This window comes from Lithobates pipiens, unplaced genomic scaffold, assembly GCF_037356315.1.
Source record: "Lithobates pipiens isolate NorthernLeopardFrog02 unplaced genomic scaffold, aLitPip1_a1.2 Scaffold_18, whole genome shotgun sequence".
Lineage (NCBI taxonomy): Eukaryota > Metazoa > Chordata > Amphibia > Anura > Ranidae > Lithobates > Lithobates pipiens.
In genome coordinates this window covers 354776286-354793379 of record NW_027507758.1, presented here as the reverse complement: position 1 = coordinate 354793379, position 17094 = coordinate 354776286, and the positions used below count along the sequence as shown (strand labels likewise).

Below are 17094 nucleotides of genomic sequence, written 5' to 3'. Positions count from 1 at the left end.
CTTTAGCAGGTCTTCCTTCCAGGTTTGCATCCTCTAGCTGTCTGATTGGCTGTGCTGCAATGATGTCACTCCTGCATATGCACACGTCTGCCAATGTTCACAGAATTGGACCCTGAAGGAATGGTATGGGCATGCTATTCCTTCAGAATGCATACACAGGTGTAGTCACCAGCCCATTCAAGTAAATATCTTCTAAACGGTACACATTTAGGAGATATTTACTCCCACTTTAAGGGGCTTGGAGAGGTGGGGTGGAAAAATAGCAGTTCACTGATCTTCACAAAGAATGGCTGTGCAGGGGGCACATGTCAGCACCCATCTCAGTCATTGAAGGACAAATGGCTGTTCTCCAAGTGCAGCCAGAAAACTGACCATGCTGAGATGGATCTGCTCTCATGCCTAGCATGCTCAGATTGAAATTGAAAAGTATTGTAACTGGCAGGAACACCATACAAGGAAGAAATACAAAGATAACTAGATACTTTTTAACACAAGTGCATGGTACAACAAACAAATATCAACCATATGAAAGGTTGAGATAACATACACTTTAACAAGGTTAAATGGTGACTAATAGCAACCAACCTAGTTTCCTCTTTTATAATATGGAAACAAATATGAGAACCAAATTCTGCTAATATCATCTTGGTAGGAATATAATAAGAGAAACATTAAATCTTTCAATGATTTGCCTCAATAGATGTGAAGAAGACATTGTTGATCCTTTGCCATGTGATCCCACTGAAGAGGTTAATTATGAAGACAAATGTAAACTGTTATTATCAACCAATGGACCTTTCAAGGACTGTCACCCCCACATTCTTCCTCAGATATATTTTGACAATTGTGTATATGACTTGTGTGTAACTGGAGGAAACCAAGATCAGTTCTGCAATGCTTTAGAGGCCTATGCTGCGACCTGTGAAATTGTCGGTATCATTGTTGGTGACTGGAGAGAGAACACCATTTGCAGTAAGTTAAAATTATCTGTTATGCAAATGATTTCAAATAGAAATATTGAAAGTGTAACTTGAGACTCATTTATTGATTTTCAAAATTAACAGAAATTACAACAACCACTACAGCCATCGTTCCAACCGTGCCAGGTAAATTATTTGCACATCTCCTTTAATATATATATGAATAAACCAAAGTAAAGTTTAGTTTAGGAAATATACTAAAAATCATCACCCTCTCACTCATCATTTAGTATTATGCCTGTTATCAGCTGGAGAGTAAAGAGAGAATATATATGTGTATCTTTTGTAGGACCAGGACCATACATTTGTTTTTAGTCTTACAAATATATCAATCTTTTCAGGATGGGCATGGGGTTTATGGAGAACTGGAACCTAACTGATCAGCACCACCTATCATTTTATAAAAAGATGAAATGCTGATATTTTATATCTTACAATATACAGTATGTTAAAATGCATTTTATTTCAAAGGCCTTTCAACTTCAAAACAGTAAGCCAAAATTAACCATAACCATAAAAGATGTCTTATCACCATCCTGAATCAGCCACTGTGGATTTTCCACGGTCTTCAATTAAAAGTAAACAAATGGGCCATTGCCATATTTGGACACTGATGTAACCAGCATACACATGCATTTGTTTACTTTCAGCCTGTACCCAAATAATCCCCAACTGATAGAAGAGTGGGGCAGCAATTAGCTTTGTAGAAACTAGGGATCCCAGTGTGGGAAGCTATCATATTCTTGATAACTTACCCAGCACAAAAGGCACCCAGTCTGAGCACTGGTGTCTTTTTTTTTGTACACCAACACAGAGTTGGTCTTGATCCCTGTCAGTTTGCTTATTGCAGCTAGAATGACAGATTCTAAAAGTGGAGTAAAAAAAGAGCCAAACCTAATGCAAATTTGGTGCACAAGTCAGAAAGCTTTGACAACAAAGATACAGTTGTGCCCGTAAGTTTACATACCCTGGCAGACTTTTTGATTTCTTGGCCATTTTTCAGAGAATATGAATGATAACACAAAAACGTTTCTTTCACTCATGGTTAGTGTTTGGCTGAAGCCATTTATTATCAAACAACTGTGTTTACTCTTTTTAAATCATAATCCCAACAGAAACTATCCAAATGACCCTGATCAAAAGATTATATACCCTGATGATTTTGGCCTGATAACATGCATACAAGTTGACACAAAGGGGATTGAATGGCTATTAAAGGTAACCATCCTCATCTGTGATCTGTTTGCTTGTAATTAGTGTGTGTGTCTATAAAAGTCACTGCGTTTCTGGACTCCTGACAGACCCTTGCATCTTTCATCCAGTGCTGCACTGACGTTTCTGGATTCTGAGTAATGCGGAAAGCAAAAGAATTGTCTAAAGATCTGCAGGAAAAGGTTTTTGAACTGTATAAAACAGGAAAGGGATATAAAAAGATATCCAAGGAATTGAGAATGCCAATTAGCAGTGTTCAAACTCTAATCAAGAAGTGAAAAATTAGGGGTTCTGTTGAAACCAAACCACGGTCAGGTAGACCAACTAAAATTTCAGCCACAACTGCCATGAAAATTGTTTGAGATGCAAAGAAAAACCCAAAAATAACTTCAGGTGAAATACAAAACTCTCTGAAAACATGTGGTGTGACTGTTCCAAGATGCACAATAAGGAGGCACTTGAAGAAAGATGGGTTGCATGGTCAAGTCATCAGAAGAAAGCCTTTATTACACAAATGCCACAAAGTATCCCGCTTACAATATGCCAAACAGCACAGAGACAGGCCTCAAACCTTCTGGCACTAAGTCATTTGAAGTAATGAGTAGACATGTGCAGAGTAAAATATTTCGTTTCGGAATTTCGTTTTCGTCTGAAAACTTAATTTATTTAGTTACTCCCGAAATTCGTTTTTATTTATTTCGTTTTTCGTTCAAAAATTGCATTCGTCCGAAAATCCACATGAATTACGGTCGAATCTGTCTTGGAATGGTGTCTGTCGAATGTATAAAGAAGATTCGACGGAGCTAACTATATAGCATACTTTAGAACCCTATTAAAGTCTATGGGACTCCAACGTTCAAAATCTAAAGTGCTAATTTTAAAGGCTAATTTGCAAGTTACTGTCCTAAAAAGTGTTTGGGGACCCGGGTCCTGCCCCAGGGGACATGGATCAATGCAAAAAAAAGTTTTAAAAACGGCAGTTTTTTCGGGAGCAGTGATTTTAATAATGATTAAAGTGAAACAATAAAAGTGTAATATTCCTTTAAATTTCGTAGGGGGGGGTTGTCTATAGTATGCCTGTGAAGGGGCGCATGTTTCCCGTGCTTAGAATTGTCCCTGCACAAAGTGTCATTTATGCAGGAAAAAAAGTCCTTTAAAATCACTCGCGGCTGTAATGAATTGTCGGCTCCCGTAATACAGAGAACACTCATTGAAAGTCATTGATAAAAAAATAAATAAATAAATAAATAAAAAAAAAAGCGTGGGGGTCCCCCAAATTCAATTACCAGGCCCTTCAGGTCTGGTATGGATATTAAGGAGAACCCTGCCTCAAATTTAAGAAAAAATTTGACGTGGGGTTCCCCCTAAATATCCATAACCAGACCCTTCAGGTCTGGTATGGATATTAAGGGGAACCCTGCGTCAAATTAAAAAAAAAATTGACGTGGGGTTCCCCCTAAAAATCCATACCAGACCCTTTATCCGAGCACGCAACCTGGCAGGCCGCAGGAAAAGAGGGGGGGACGAGAAAGCGGCCCCCCCTCCCTCCTGAACCGTACCAGGCCACATGCCCTCAACATTGGGAGGATGCTTTGGGGGTCCGTGACCCCTCAAAGCACCTTGTCCCCATGTTGATGAGGACAAGGGCCTCATCCCCACAACCCTGGCCGGTGGTTGTGGAGGTCTGCGGGCGGGGGGCTTATCAGAATCTGGAAGCCCCCTTTAACAAGGGGACCCCCAGATCCCGGCCCCCCCCCTGTTTGAAATGGTAAGGGGGTACAAAAGTACCCCTACCATTTCACAAAGAAAGTGTAAAAAATGTTTAAATAAAACAAACACACTTTTTAAAAATTCCTTTATTAAAAATAAAAAAAGATTCCAGCGGCGGTAATCCACTCTTGCTATCCAGCGACGGACGGTCAGCTCTCCATCGATGTCTAATGTCATCCAGCGCAGCGCAGCATCCTTCTTCTGTCTCCTCCACGGAGACACTGGAGGCATTCCGGCGCTGACGTTTCTTATATACGGAGGGCGGGGCCACCCGTCACCTGACCCCGCCCCCCTCTGACGCAAGGGGAAACCCGGGGTTCCCCGTGACGTATGGGTGACCCCGCCCCCCTCTGATGTAACGGAAACCTGCCTGTGTTACATCAGAGGGGTGCGGGTCAACCCTACGTCACAGGGAACCCCGGGTTTCCCCTTGCGTCAGAGGGGGGCGGGGTCAGGTGACGGGTGGCCCCGCCCACCCTATATAAGAAACGTCAAGCCGCCGGAATGTCTGTAGTGTCTCCTCCACGGAGACAGAAGAAGGATGCTGCGCTGCGCTGGATGACATTAGACATCGCTGTAGAGATGACCGTCCGTCGCTGGATAGCAAGAGTGGATTACCGCCGCTGGAATCTTTTTTTTATTTTTAATAAAGGAATTTTTCAAAAGTGTGTTTGTTTTATTTAACCATTTTTTACACTTTCTTTGTGAAATGGTAGGGGTACTTTTGTACCCCCTTACCATTTCAAACAGGGGGGGGGGGCGGGATCTGGGGGGTCCCCTTGTTAAAGGGGGCTTCCAGATTCTGATAAGCCCCCCGCCCGCAGACCTCCACAACCACCGGCCAGGGTTGTGGGGATGAGGCCCTTGTCCTCATCAACATGGGGACAAGGTGCTTTGAGGGGTCACGGACCCCCAAAGCATCCTCCCAATGTTGAGGGCATGTGGCCTGGTACGGTTCAGGAGGGAGGGGGGGCCGCTCTCTCGTCCCCCCCTCTTTTCCTGCGGCCTGCCAGGTTGCGTGCTCGGATAAAGGGTCTGGTATGGATTTTTAGGGGGAACCCCATGTCAAATTTTTTTTAAATTTGATGCGGGGTTCCCCTTAATATCCATACCAGACCTGAAGGGTCTGGTTATGGATATTTAGGGGGAACCCCACGTCAAATTTTTTCTTAAATTTGAGGCAGGGTTCCCCTTAATATCCATACCAGACCTGAAGGGCCTGGAAATTGAATTTGGGGGACCCCCACGCTTTTTTTTTTATTTATTTATTTATTTTTTTATCAATGACTTTCAATGAGTGTTCTCTGTATTACGGAGCCGACAATTCATAATAGCTGCGAGTGATTTTAAAGGACTTTTTTTCCTGCATAAATGACACTTTGTGCAGGGACAATTCTAAGCACGGGAAACATGCGCCCCTTCACAGGCATACTATAGACAACCCCCCCCTACGAAATTTAAAGGAATATTACACTTTTATTGTTTCACTTTAATCATTATTAAAATCACTGCTCCCGAAAAAACGGCCGTTTTTAAAACTTTTTTTTGCATTGATACATGTCCCCTGGGGCAGGACCCGGGTCCCCAAACACTTTTTAGGACAGTAACTTGCAGAATCTTTTCTCTCTGTCAAATCTTTTTTCTCTGTCGAATATTTTCTCTATATAATCTTGGACTAATAGAGGTAAGGTTAAGCACATTCGACCACAGGTTCTATAGACAGATTGTTATCGTCAGAGTCATGTCGAATCTCCTATTCTATATCGAACTGTTGTAACAATGAAAACGAAAATAAAGCATTTATTTATGTCGGATCTTTCGTTTTTCGGATTTTGTGCTTTCGTTATCGTTTGTCAAAACGAAAACGAAAATAGCTGAAATTCGGATGAAAATGCATTCGGACGAAAACGAATGCACATGTCTAGTAATGAGACCAAAATTTAGCTTTTTGGCTACAACCATAAACAAGGTATACCATTTCTACTGTGATACATGGATGTTGATCACTGATCTTTGTTGGGATGTGTGAGCTACAAAGGCACGGAAAATTTGGTCGAAATTGATGGCAAGATGAATGCAGTATGTTATCAAAAAATACTGGAGGAACATTTGCATTCATCAGCCAGGGAGCTGCGCATGGAACGTACTTGGGCATTACAACATGACAATGATCTAAAACATAAGGCTAGGTCGACCTGTCATTGCCTACAGCAGAATAAATTGAAGTTTATGGAGTGGCCATCTCAGTCTCCTGACCTCAATATCATTGAGCCACTCTGGGGAGATCTCAAACGTGCAGTTCATGCAAGGCAGCCCAAGAATTTACAGGCACTGGAGACTTTTTGCCAGGAGGAATGGGCAGTTTTACCATCTGAGAAGATAAAGAGCCTCATCCACCAATACCACAAAAGGCTTCAAACTGTTATTGATGTTAAAGGGGCAAATACACGGTATTAGGAACTGGGGTATGTAAACTTTTGATCAGGGTCATTTGGGTAGTTTTTGTTGTGATTATGATTTAAAAAGAGTAAACACAGTTGATTGATAATAAATGGCTTCAGATAAACACTAACCATAAGTGAAAGAAACATTTTTGTGTTATCGTTAATATTCTCTGAAAAATGGCCAAGAAATCAAAAATTCTACCAGAGTATGTAAACTTATGAGCACAACTGTATTTTTGTGCTGATATTACAAACAGAACCCATTCACATCCCATTACTGGATTTAAATAAATCTTCACTGTTAAAACCAATGACAACTCAAACACATAACGCGCAATAGCACTTGGTCATGAGTTGTCCATTTTTCTTAATAAAACTTTTATAAACTAATATAAATACTTTTTCATGTGGTTTTACCTGTTGCAGAAAATTATTGCTTTGATTGTTCTTTTGATGTGGATTTATGTAACTGGAAGCAATCAATGTCTGATCACATGGACTGGACCCAATGGACAGGACCAACACCATCTGGATTTACTGGGCCCTCTTATGACCATACAACAGGAGGTAAATAGCTCTGCAGAGTTTACACTAACCTAAAATGATTGCTTTATAAGTATTAAAGTATAAATAGTTATTATAAAATCATATTTTATATGCTGTCTACTTATGATGATTGTCGCTAGAGACATTAAGCACTTCAGCCCCGGAAGGATTTGCCCCCTTAATGACCAGGCCATTTTTTGCGATAGGGCACTGCATTGCTTTAACTGACAATTGTGCGGTCATGCAGCGTTGTACCCAAACAAAATTGACTTCCTTCTTTCTCAATAGCGCTTTCTTTTGGTGATATTTGATCACCTCTGTGTTTATTATTTTTTTGCGCTATAAACAACAAAGAGTGACCATTTTGAAGAAAAAAAAAATATTTTATACTTTTTGCTATAATAAATATCTGAAAAATGTATTTCTTCCTCAGTTTTAATCCAATATATATTCTTTTACATATTTTTAATTAAAAAATCGCAAAAAATAAGCGTATATTGATTGGTTTGCATGAAAGTTATAGCGTCTACAAAATATGGAATAGATTTATAGCATTTTTATTATTATTATTTTTTAGCGGGACAGCAACACTGCAGAGATCAGATCGGACACTTTTGACACATTTTTGGGACCATTGCCATTTATACAGTGATCAGTGCTATAAAAATGCACTGATTACTGTGTAAATGTCACTGGTAGGGAAGGGGTTACGACTAGGGGGCGTGTGTGTTTCTAACTGTTGGGGGATGGGACTGACTAGAGGAGAAGGTTTATCGCTGTTCCTACTTAGTAGGAACAGACAAACTGTCTCTCCTCTCCTGTCAGTACAGGGATGTGTTTGTTTGCACACACACATCCCTGTTCTGGCTCTCATGCCCGCAATCGCCAGTGGCCAGCAGACAGGGCCCGCCGGCCAACAGCAATGGGTCTCCTTGCCATGCATCGGCGCAAGCCTCTGTGCCCCTGCTATAGCTGCTTAAAGGGCTGATGTACAGCTATGGCGATTTGCGGGAAAGAGCTAACCTGCCACAGTATAATGACGGCGGCTGGTCGGCTATTGGTTAGCTGCAAAAAATTTTGTAAAACAACAAAAAAATTATGACTATTGAGGATCGAGCAAATTTAAATTACGCAAATTACTCCCTGCTCCACACAGCAACCTCTACCTATAGTGACAGAAGAAAGAATATAAAATGGCCACCGGATCGGGTCTATTTATAAGTTAGGGGGAATGTCCAAGTGTCCATGTGCTGTAATGTCTCAATTGGCTATCCTGTACCCCATGATGGATGTGTCATCATAGGTCAAAGTTCTATTACACAGTAAACGCGGAAGTCCGCTGGGCGAATGGCGCCAATAGTCCGCCGAACGGGCGGACTGCGAACAGCTGAAATTTGCCGCGAAACGACCGCCGGGCGAACCGTCCGACCATCACTAATCACCATAGGATTTCAGGCTCCCTGTGCTATATTCAATTGCTAACGTACTTTATGTGCAGGAATCATCAGACTATACCTAGTCATCTTAAATAGAAAAACAGATTGCTGTGTTTCGGGGAAGATTAACTAATCATGAACTTTCTCAGTATAACATTATTCAACTATTTCCTAATTATTTTAAGCAATTCACACACGCTCCATTTCAAAAGTAAACTTTACTGTTTTTAAAGAAAAAGGTTGTACTAAGAAGATGTGGAGTTTCCGCTTTGCATACCTTTTCTGGGTCAGATTGATAATGTTGAAGCCAGAGACAGCCAGGCAAATACTATTCATGTAAGAAGGTCAGTAGTGACACCACCTAGGTATCCTGATGGTGTTTTTAACCACTTGCCATCTTCCCCATAGCAGTTTTACTGCTAAAGGGCAGCTCTCCTGTGCAGGATCACCTTTATATACGTGATTCTGCCTGCAGGGGGTGCGCATGCTCCGCATGGATTCCACTTCTGCTGTGAATAATCATAGTAGAAATCGATCTGAGAGTGCTGGGCACTTAATATTCTCCAACACCTACTGATCTTTTGTAAACCCCACAGAACGGGGATCTGACTATGTAAATAAGGCAGACCACAGTTTTGGTATGGGGAAGGGATAGATTCTGTGTTCCTGCAAAACAAGGACTGGAATCCATCTCTTCCCTTAGTGAAAGCAGCACATACAGTACACAAAAACACTGGCTAGGCACACCGTTAACCCTTTAATCACCCTAGAAGTTTAACCCCTTCCCTGCCAGTGTCATTAGTACAGTGACAAGGCATAGTTTTAGCAGTGATCACTGTATTAGTGTCACTGGTCCACCACAATACCCCTGCCCAGCTATAAGTCGCTGATCGCTGCCATTACTAGTATAAAAAATAAATAGAAATTCCACAAAGATAGCCCATAGTTTGTAGATGCTATAATGTCCTCATAAACCAATAAATATGTGCTTATTGGGATTTTTTTTACTCAAAAACATGTAGCAGACATTGGCCTAATATGTATGAAGAAATGTGTTTTTTTTTTAATTAGATATGTTTTATAGCAGAAAGTTAAAGAAAAAATAATTTTGGAAATTGTTGGTCTTTTTTTGTTTATAGCACAAAAGATAAAAAATACAGTGTGATCAAATACCACCAAAAGAAAACTCTATTTGTGGGGGAAAATAGACATACATTTTATCTGGGTACAGTGTTGCACTTTGTCAGTCAATGTAACGCAGTGCAGTAGACAATGTACAATGTAATGTGAATCCCGGGGAGGAGTTAACAATATGTCATGTCTTGCTGGTGTTAGATTATCTTATATTCTTTACATGTGTTTTTTCTATGCGTATTTAGGTGGACATTACCTCTATATCGACGGACGGTATTCAAAAGAAGGGGATTTTGCAAGACTAGAGAGTCCTTCTAATAGTTTTACTGGACCTCACTGCTTACGTTTCTGGTATCACATGTACGGAGTGGCACAATATATGGGTTTGAAGGTGGCACTACTAACATCAGATGGGTTGGTCTATGCTTCCAACCTAGAAGGAAATCATGGAGATATGTGGCATTTGGAAGAGATTTTTCTACCTGACAGTAACATCAGCCAGGTATTTAAACTGCCCAGATAAGTTTGTGTAATTGTAATTTTGTATCTTACACACTGACATTAAAGCATAAACAATCCTTTAAAAAATCAGCTAAAGAGCTATTTTTGCCTGACCTCTTATCCGGGCCAAGGGGACTGTCCCGAGATGGGTTTCCCCCCCCTTTTTTTCTTTTTTGGGGGGACCCTGCACAATCCCCTATTACTCTCTGGTGTTGCACAGGCTCAAACCCTACGATTTACTATTCTGCCTGTTTCTTTTTGTGTGTTTTTTTGTATGTTTTGTTTTTCTTTCAGGTACACGGTTGTGAGGACTAATCTCACTGTTTCCCCATTTTAGTACCTGGTTATATTACCTGCACAATGGGATTGCTTTGTGACTGTGTTGCATTAGTCCCACGACTACTAATAGCCCATTATCAATGGTTTTATTGATATAGAACTTTGTCATTGTATTTTGATTTCTAGTTTTTTTTTTTTTGTTTTCTATTTGAATAACCCGTTTGTGGCGGGAAGCTGTCATGGCTTGCCCCTACTATGGTGTACACACCCTTCAGCCGGCTGGCCGACTGGGGAGTCTGTGCACTGTTTGGTCGGGTGACGGATTTCTGTTCCCCCCTCCATAATGTGTCCATATCATTTACCCTACGAACCCTACTTTCCCTCCCCTCTATTCCCGCTCTTCTCCTCTTTTTTCCCCCTCTTTTTCTCTGCTATGTGTCGGTGGGACGGCGGGGTCCTGGGGACTTTTCTGCATTTCCCCTCATTTCTTTCCCGATGGCCCCCATAAAAATACTTTCGCTTAATGTTAAAGGCCTCAATTCACCTAACAAATGGGCCAAGGCTTTCCAGTCTTTTGCATCGCTGAATGCTGGCATTGTGGCTCTTCAGGAAACCAATTTTTCCATTAACGCAACCCCAAAGTATTTTAGTTCCCGGTACCCTCAAGTTTTCACCGCCTCCGCTCCCACAAAGCAACGTGGTGTGTTGATTGCTATCCACCATACCCTTCCTTTCTCAGTGACCTCCGAAATTAAAGACCCGGAAGGGCGCTATGTTATTCTAGTAGGTTTACTTCAAGATGTAGAAACTACCTTGGTTTCCTATTATGCCCCTAATAATAATCCTACCACTTTCTTATCACATCTACTCCAGGTCCTACGGACCCATTGCAAGGGCACTCTGTTTTTATGTGGTGATTCAAATTTGGTGCTGCAACCTCATCTAGATAAATCTCCCTATGCCCCTGAACAATACACCCCCTCTCTACGGTTTCGGAAGCTGCTGCAGCAAGCCTCACTGATTGATACTTGGCGGGAATGCAATCAGACCAAAAAGAATTACACTTTTTACTCATACCCTCATAAATCCTTCTCCAGAATTGATCATATCTTTCTTTCAGTTGCATCCTCCCCGATCTTGGCTGACTCTATTATACAACCCATACCGTGGTCGGACCACTGCGCAGTAATAACCTCGATAACATCCTTGATCCCCCAATCTAGAGATCGCTCATGGTGTATTAATGAAGCCCACCTTACAAATCAATCTTACTTGTTAGATATCCAAGTGGCTCTCAAGGATTATATACAGAATAATTCCACCCCTGATATCTCTCCTACCCTTCTCTGGGAAGCGCATAAGCCGGTGATTAGGGGCACGTGTATCTCAGTCTCCACACACCTCAAAAAAGATAAGAAACTCTGACAGGCTAGACTAGAACAGGCGTTCCACCAGGCTTTCTTACAGTTCCAGGCCTCCTCGACTGAGACCCATAGGCTGGCAATGGAGAATGCCAGAGTTGAATTGGACCTGCTGCTGGCTGAGTCTGCTGACAAGGCTATCCGTAGGTCCAACCACACTTTTTACACGAAAGCCAACAAACCAGATACACTGCTGGCCATGCGCCTGCGGCGCCCTGATAAAAACCAGATCCCCATTAGACTCAAAATAGATAAGCACACCCTTACCAGTAACCCAGTCAAGATACTTTGTGAATTCCGTAACCGTTTGGAAGGTTTATATAAGGCTAAACCTTCTTTCACTCAACAAGCGGCTGATCGGCTGTTTCGTGACCTTTCCTTGCCCACAATGACTGACTCTGATAGAGAATCCCTTGAGACACCTATTAGGCCCGAAGAAATACTTGCGGCTATCCAAACCCTTAAACCACACAAGCGTCCTGGCCCTGATGGCCTTTCCGCCACTTATTATAAAAAATTTGCTCCCATCCTGACTCCTCTCCTTTGTAAATCCTTTAACGCCCTGCTGCAAAATCAGGCATTTGGCCGTGACACTTTGACTGCTATAATAGCCATGATACCCAAACCCAATACCGATAACTCCCTGTGGTCTAATTTTAGACCCATCTCCTTACTAAACCTGGACATTAAACTTCTAGCCAAAGTTTTAGCCCTTCGTCTCAATCCTTTGATTGGCAGACTGATTAATAAAGATCAGGTAGGCTTCATGCCCCGGCGTCAAGCCAGTGACAACATTAGAAGGGTTGTCCTGCTTCAGCACATAGCTAGGTCCCGCAAAATCCCTATGCACCTGCTTTCTCTTGCTATAAAGATGGCCTTCGACACGGTGTCTTGGCCCTACCTGAATTATATCCTTAAACGTATGGGTTTCGGCCCGCACTTTTTACAATGGGTGAATTCCCTCTATAACCAACCACAAGCCTACATAAAATACTCAGGTTTCCGCTCAGATACCTTTTCTATAGAAAGAGGAACTAGACAGGGCTGCCCCCTTTCTCCCCTTATCTTTGCTCTGACCATTGAACCCCTTGCCGCTTTAATTAGAGCCTCCCCGGATATCAAAGGATTAGAAATAGCCTCTACTTCCCACAAGATATGCCTGTTTGCCGACGATGCGCTCCTTTTTGTGACCTCCCCTCGAACAACGCTTCCAAACCTCATCCCCATCTTAGACAAATTCGCGACCGTTTCGGGTCTGGAGGTAAATCAGCAGAAATCTAGAGCCCTGAATGTATCCCTCCCGCCCCAAGAATTGGCCCATATACAAAACAGCTTCCCCTTTCTCTGGTCTACTTCCACACTTCCATACCTAGGTATAAAATTGACTGCTGACCCCGCTACTCTCTTTCGGGCTAATTATCTTCCTATGCTTTCACAACTAACTTCCCTTTTGGAATCATGGAAGTCTCTTTGTATATCATGGTTAGGTAGAGTAGCGGCTGTCAAAATGACCCTCCTCCCTAAACTCCTCTACTTATACAGAGTACTCCCGATCCCAGTTCCATCCTACTTCCACCGTATTGTGCAGTCTCGGGTGTTCAAGTATATCTGGGGTCCAATTAAGCCCAGGGTTCCGAGATCAATTCTTCTCCGGGACAGAAGCAGGGGTGGCCTTGGTATACCAAACTTTACTCGATATTATCAAGCAGCCCAATTAGCCCAGCTCACCCTATTCCACGCGACCAGTGAAGTCCCCATATGGGTCACCCTGGAGGCAATTGAGTTATATCCCCTTTTAATATCTAATGTATTATGGATTCCGCCTTCAGCTCGTGGCCCCATAACTAATCCAGTCACTAGTCATTCCTTGAAAATATGGGACAGGTTGCGTGGCCCCTTTAGGCTGGTCTCTCCGCATTCCCCTTTACTCTCCTTCTTTGGCCACCCCCTATTCTACCCGGCTTTCACGGAACCTGGGTCTTTTTACCGTTGGTCTCAAGCTGGCCTTTGCAGAATACTAGATCTTGTCACTAACACTTCTCTTAAGCCCTTCCCAGTTCTTCAAACTCAGACTGAATTGCCCCCAACTGAGATTTTCAGATATCTTCAAATAGCCCACTTTGTCAGGGAAACGATCGGTTCTTGCTCCTCCCTCACAAGTTTGTCTTTCTTCGAAAAGTTATGCTCCTCGGACCCCCACGCACCGGGTATCATTTCAGCCATCTACACTCATCTCCCCACCCTCCCGTCCAACCTTCCTCTCTATGCTGCGCAGTGGTCCAAAGACCTGCAACTGACTCTTGATGAGGAGGACTGGTCCCAAATCTGGGCCAATACCAAATCATCTACCCAAAACATAGTGGCTCTGGAGGCTAATTATAAAGTACTTATGAGATGGTATCTGGTCCCTGCTAGGATCTCGAAATTTCTGCCAACCTACTCGCCGGCATGTTTCCGAGGCTGTGGAGAGAGGGGTACACATGTCCACATATGGTGGACATGCCCGGTAGTAAAACAATTTTGGCTAGAAGTGTTTCAAATAGCTTCTACACTACTTCATGATACCCTGGCTCCTGACCCAGCCCTTGCACTCTTAAGTCATGTACAAAGAGACTATACCAAAGCCCAAATTCGCCTTCTTCTTCAGTTGACTACGGCTGCAAAACAGACCATTGCCAAAGCCTGGAAGACCCCGAACCTGCATATAATTGAAACTAAAAATAGGGTTACCCAAGCCATGATTCATAGCAAGATTGAGGCGACATTACTGGATCGTATCCCCCACCACTCTCGAATTTGGACCCCTTGGGTGGATAACTTCCTCCCCCCAGACTTTGACATGAACCTCCTGGTACCCTAAATTCCGGTCACCCTAAACCTAAATGTTTGATGGTCCCCGGGGACCCTGTGCGGTCCTACCGACACTGACTCTGTTTCTCCCTCTCTGCCCCCTTTTCTCTTGCCTGTTCCTTTCTCCCATCTTCCCTCCCTTTCTTTACCCCCTCTTAGCTTATGGCTACATTTTGTCTACCTGTACTCTTTGTGCCACGAACAAGGTTAGTCAGATGACAATCCCATTTGCCTTGCATTCTTCTCTGTCCCTCTCATGCTGGTTATACGTTTTTGGATTGCTGATGGTGGGGGGGGGGGGGGTTTCTCTCCCCTTCCTAACTGGCTGTTCTTTCTCTTGAATGCACCAGTATGTTTCCTTGTTCCAATGTAAAGTACGCTAGTAATGTGCTTGACGTTTTATGTACTCAGTACTGTGACTACCATGCTCTTTCTTTTTGTACTCAACGTTATGTGCCGTGCTCGCGGTCATTAATACTTTTGTTTGTGTCCTTTACTTTGTATTATTCACAATAAAAAATTTGCAACCAAAAAATCTGCTAAAGTTTGGCAAAGGTCCACTGTTATGCCGTAGCAAATTTCCAGTTGTCTGTTTCCCTTTCTTACTGAGCATCCTGGAAGCTCCTGGTCACATGGTGCCCTGGTCATTCTGTTATTACAGCTTGCCCATTTTTTAGGTTCCTAGGCTGCTCCATAGGCTGTTTGGTAGGGAAGCTAAACAAATGTCTAACACTTGAAGGCTCCAGCTATGACATACTAGTAAAGATTCTCTTATTTAATTTAAGTTGTGCATTGACATCACTGGCAGTCATTTGATTTTTTTCACAGATTTTTATTGAAGGAGTCAGAGGTGAAGATTACCGTAGTGATGTTGCTGTGGATGATATCTCTCTTATGCCAGGATATTGTAAAGGTAAGCAAAAGTGTTGTGCTAACAGTTCATGTGTGGTGCAAGATGATTTGTATGGTAATCTGAAATAAATGTATATTCTTTTTCTTTTATCAGTACCCACACCACCACCACCAACAACAACAACAACCACGACCCGTAAGAAAACATCTACCACTCTTATAATTACTCTAAATAGTAAAAAGACATTAACAGTCTATCAATGTAAAAAAAAAAAAAAAACTTATTTGGGAAAGTTATGTTTTAGTGCCACACTGTACTGTCCAGAATCAGACATCCACAAGCCAGTCTCTACATGTTAGGCTGTTAACCTTGTAATGGAGTTTTTTCAATGAGTTTTTGTTAAAGTTTAAAAACAGTACAGATAAGTAATGCGATTAACTTATTTATAAGAGAAACACGCAGGTAACTCTGATTCAACACACATTTATTGCTAGTCAAGATTGAACTTAAAGATGCATAACCTGTTGGTTTGTCAAGTGGATAGAACAATTTTAAAGGTACATACCTTATGAACATCTCAATAGATAAAGTATAAATTAAGGAAATTAATTTAGAACAACTAAAACTAAAATTAGAACAACTGTAACTACCTCACCATGATGTACAATAAGCCCACTTGGTTTTATGTTTCTGATCATTTAAAGATAGAATCCCAATAACTCCACTTACTTTGGAAAAGTTTCAAGCCTTGATCGTTAACTGTGGTAAATTCCTCATAATTAGTGGGAATTAACCCTTCTGATTACTTCCGAAACATTTAAAGCTTTAGAAGACTTCCAAGCAGAGGTTATTGTCAAGCTCGCTGCTATGGGGATAATATGGAACGCAATAGTTTTGTGCTGTATGGCAAAGGAGTCTATTGTAAGATCTAGCAGAGCCAAGTGTGGTGACAGGGTGGTCAGCATACCAGTAACTTGGGGAATGAGGGCGAATACCAAGTTCCAGAAACTCTTCAGAGATTTACATGTCCACAAAATGTGTAAAAAGTTGCCAATACTGCCACACTGTTGCCAACAGAAAGGAGATGTGTATGAGTACCATTTAGAGTGTGTCAATGGCATAAGATAACTTCTATAAATTATTTTTAGGGCATTATCCAAATCATTTACACAATGGGATGTACTTATATTGATAGTTAAAGCATGTTGCCCTCCCTTGGTTAGAACGATTTGAAGAAATCTCTTCCCAGCTGAGCATCTGTGGAGATTTTGTGAAAGGTTCTGACTGTTGGAAGTAGTTGTAGAACCAATAGTTGCCTCCTTTGCTAGGGTTCTGTTGATTTAGATATTTCCATAGTTTGGCGTTCATGTCAAAATCTAATGAAGGGTGTGTACAATGAAAATTACGTAGTCATAGGTAGGAATAGTGCCTAAAAAGATCAATGGTGTGAGTGGGAACTTATCTGAGAGGCAGAAATTGCCCAATGCTGAAGGAACCCTTAGCAACCTCTGGAGGAACCCTGGTTGAGAATAACTGATCTAAGGGTTGAAACAAACCTTTGATTTGGCCTAACTGGGCTGAATAATAATAATTGGGAAGGATTGGGAGCCCAACTCCTCCTCTGGATTTGTGCTTACTTAGAATGGAGTATGCTATTCAAGGTCTTTT

At 42.0% G+C, this 17094-nt stretch overlaps 2 protein-coding genes across 2 annotated transcripts in view; both read left to right on the top strand.

Annotated features, from left to right (window-relative positions):
- LOC143986721 (IgGFc-binding protein-like) overlaps positions 1-10045 on the top strand; it is a 284689-nt gene extending 274644 nt beyond the window's left edge. Inside the window, exons 71-74 of the mRNA XM_077485126.1 lie at positions 701-972; positions 1065-1106; positions 6833-6973; positions 9768-10045. Of these exons, the coding sequence (XP_077341252.1) occupies positions 701-972; positions 1065-1106; positions 6833-6973; positions 9768-10045 (733 nt within the window). The remainder of the gene's footprint in view (positions 1-700; positions 973-1064; positions 1107-6832; positions 6974-9767) is intronic.
- A 1760-nt stretch (positions 10046-11805) lies between these two features.
- Positions 11806-17094, top strand: part of LOC143986720 (IgGFc-binding protein-like) — a 34503-nt gene continuing 29214 nt past the window's right edge. The window contains exons 1-3 of the mRNA XM_077485125.1: positions 11806-12480; positions 15402-15486; positions 15580-15621. Of these exons, the coding sequence (XP_077341251.1) occupies positions 11806-12480; positions 15402-15486; positions 15580-15621 (802 nt within the window). The remainder of the gene's footprint in view (positions 12481-15401; positions 15487-15579; positions 15622-17094) is intronic.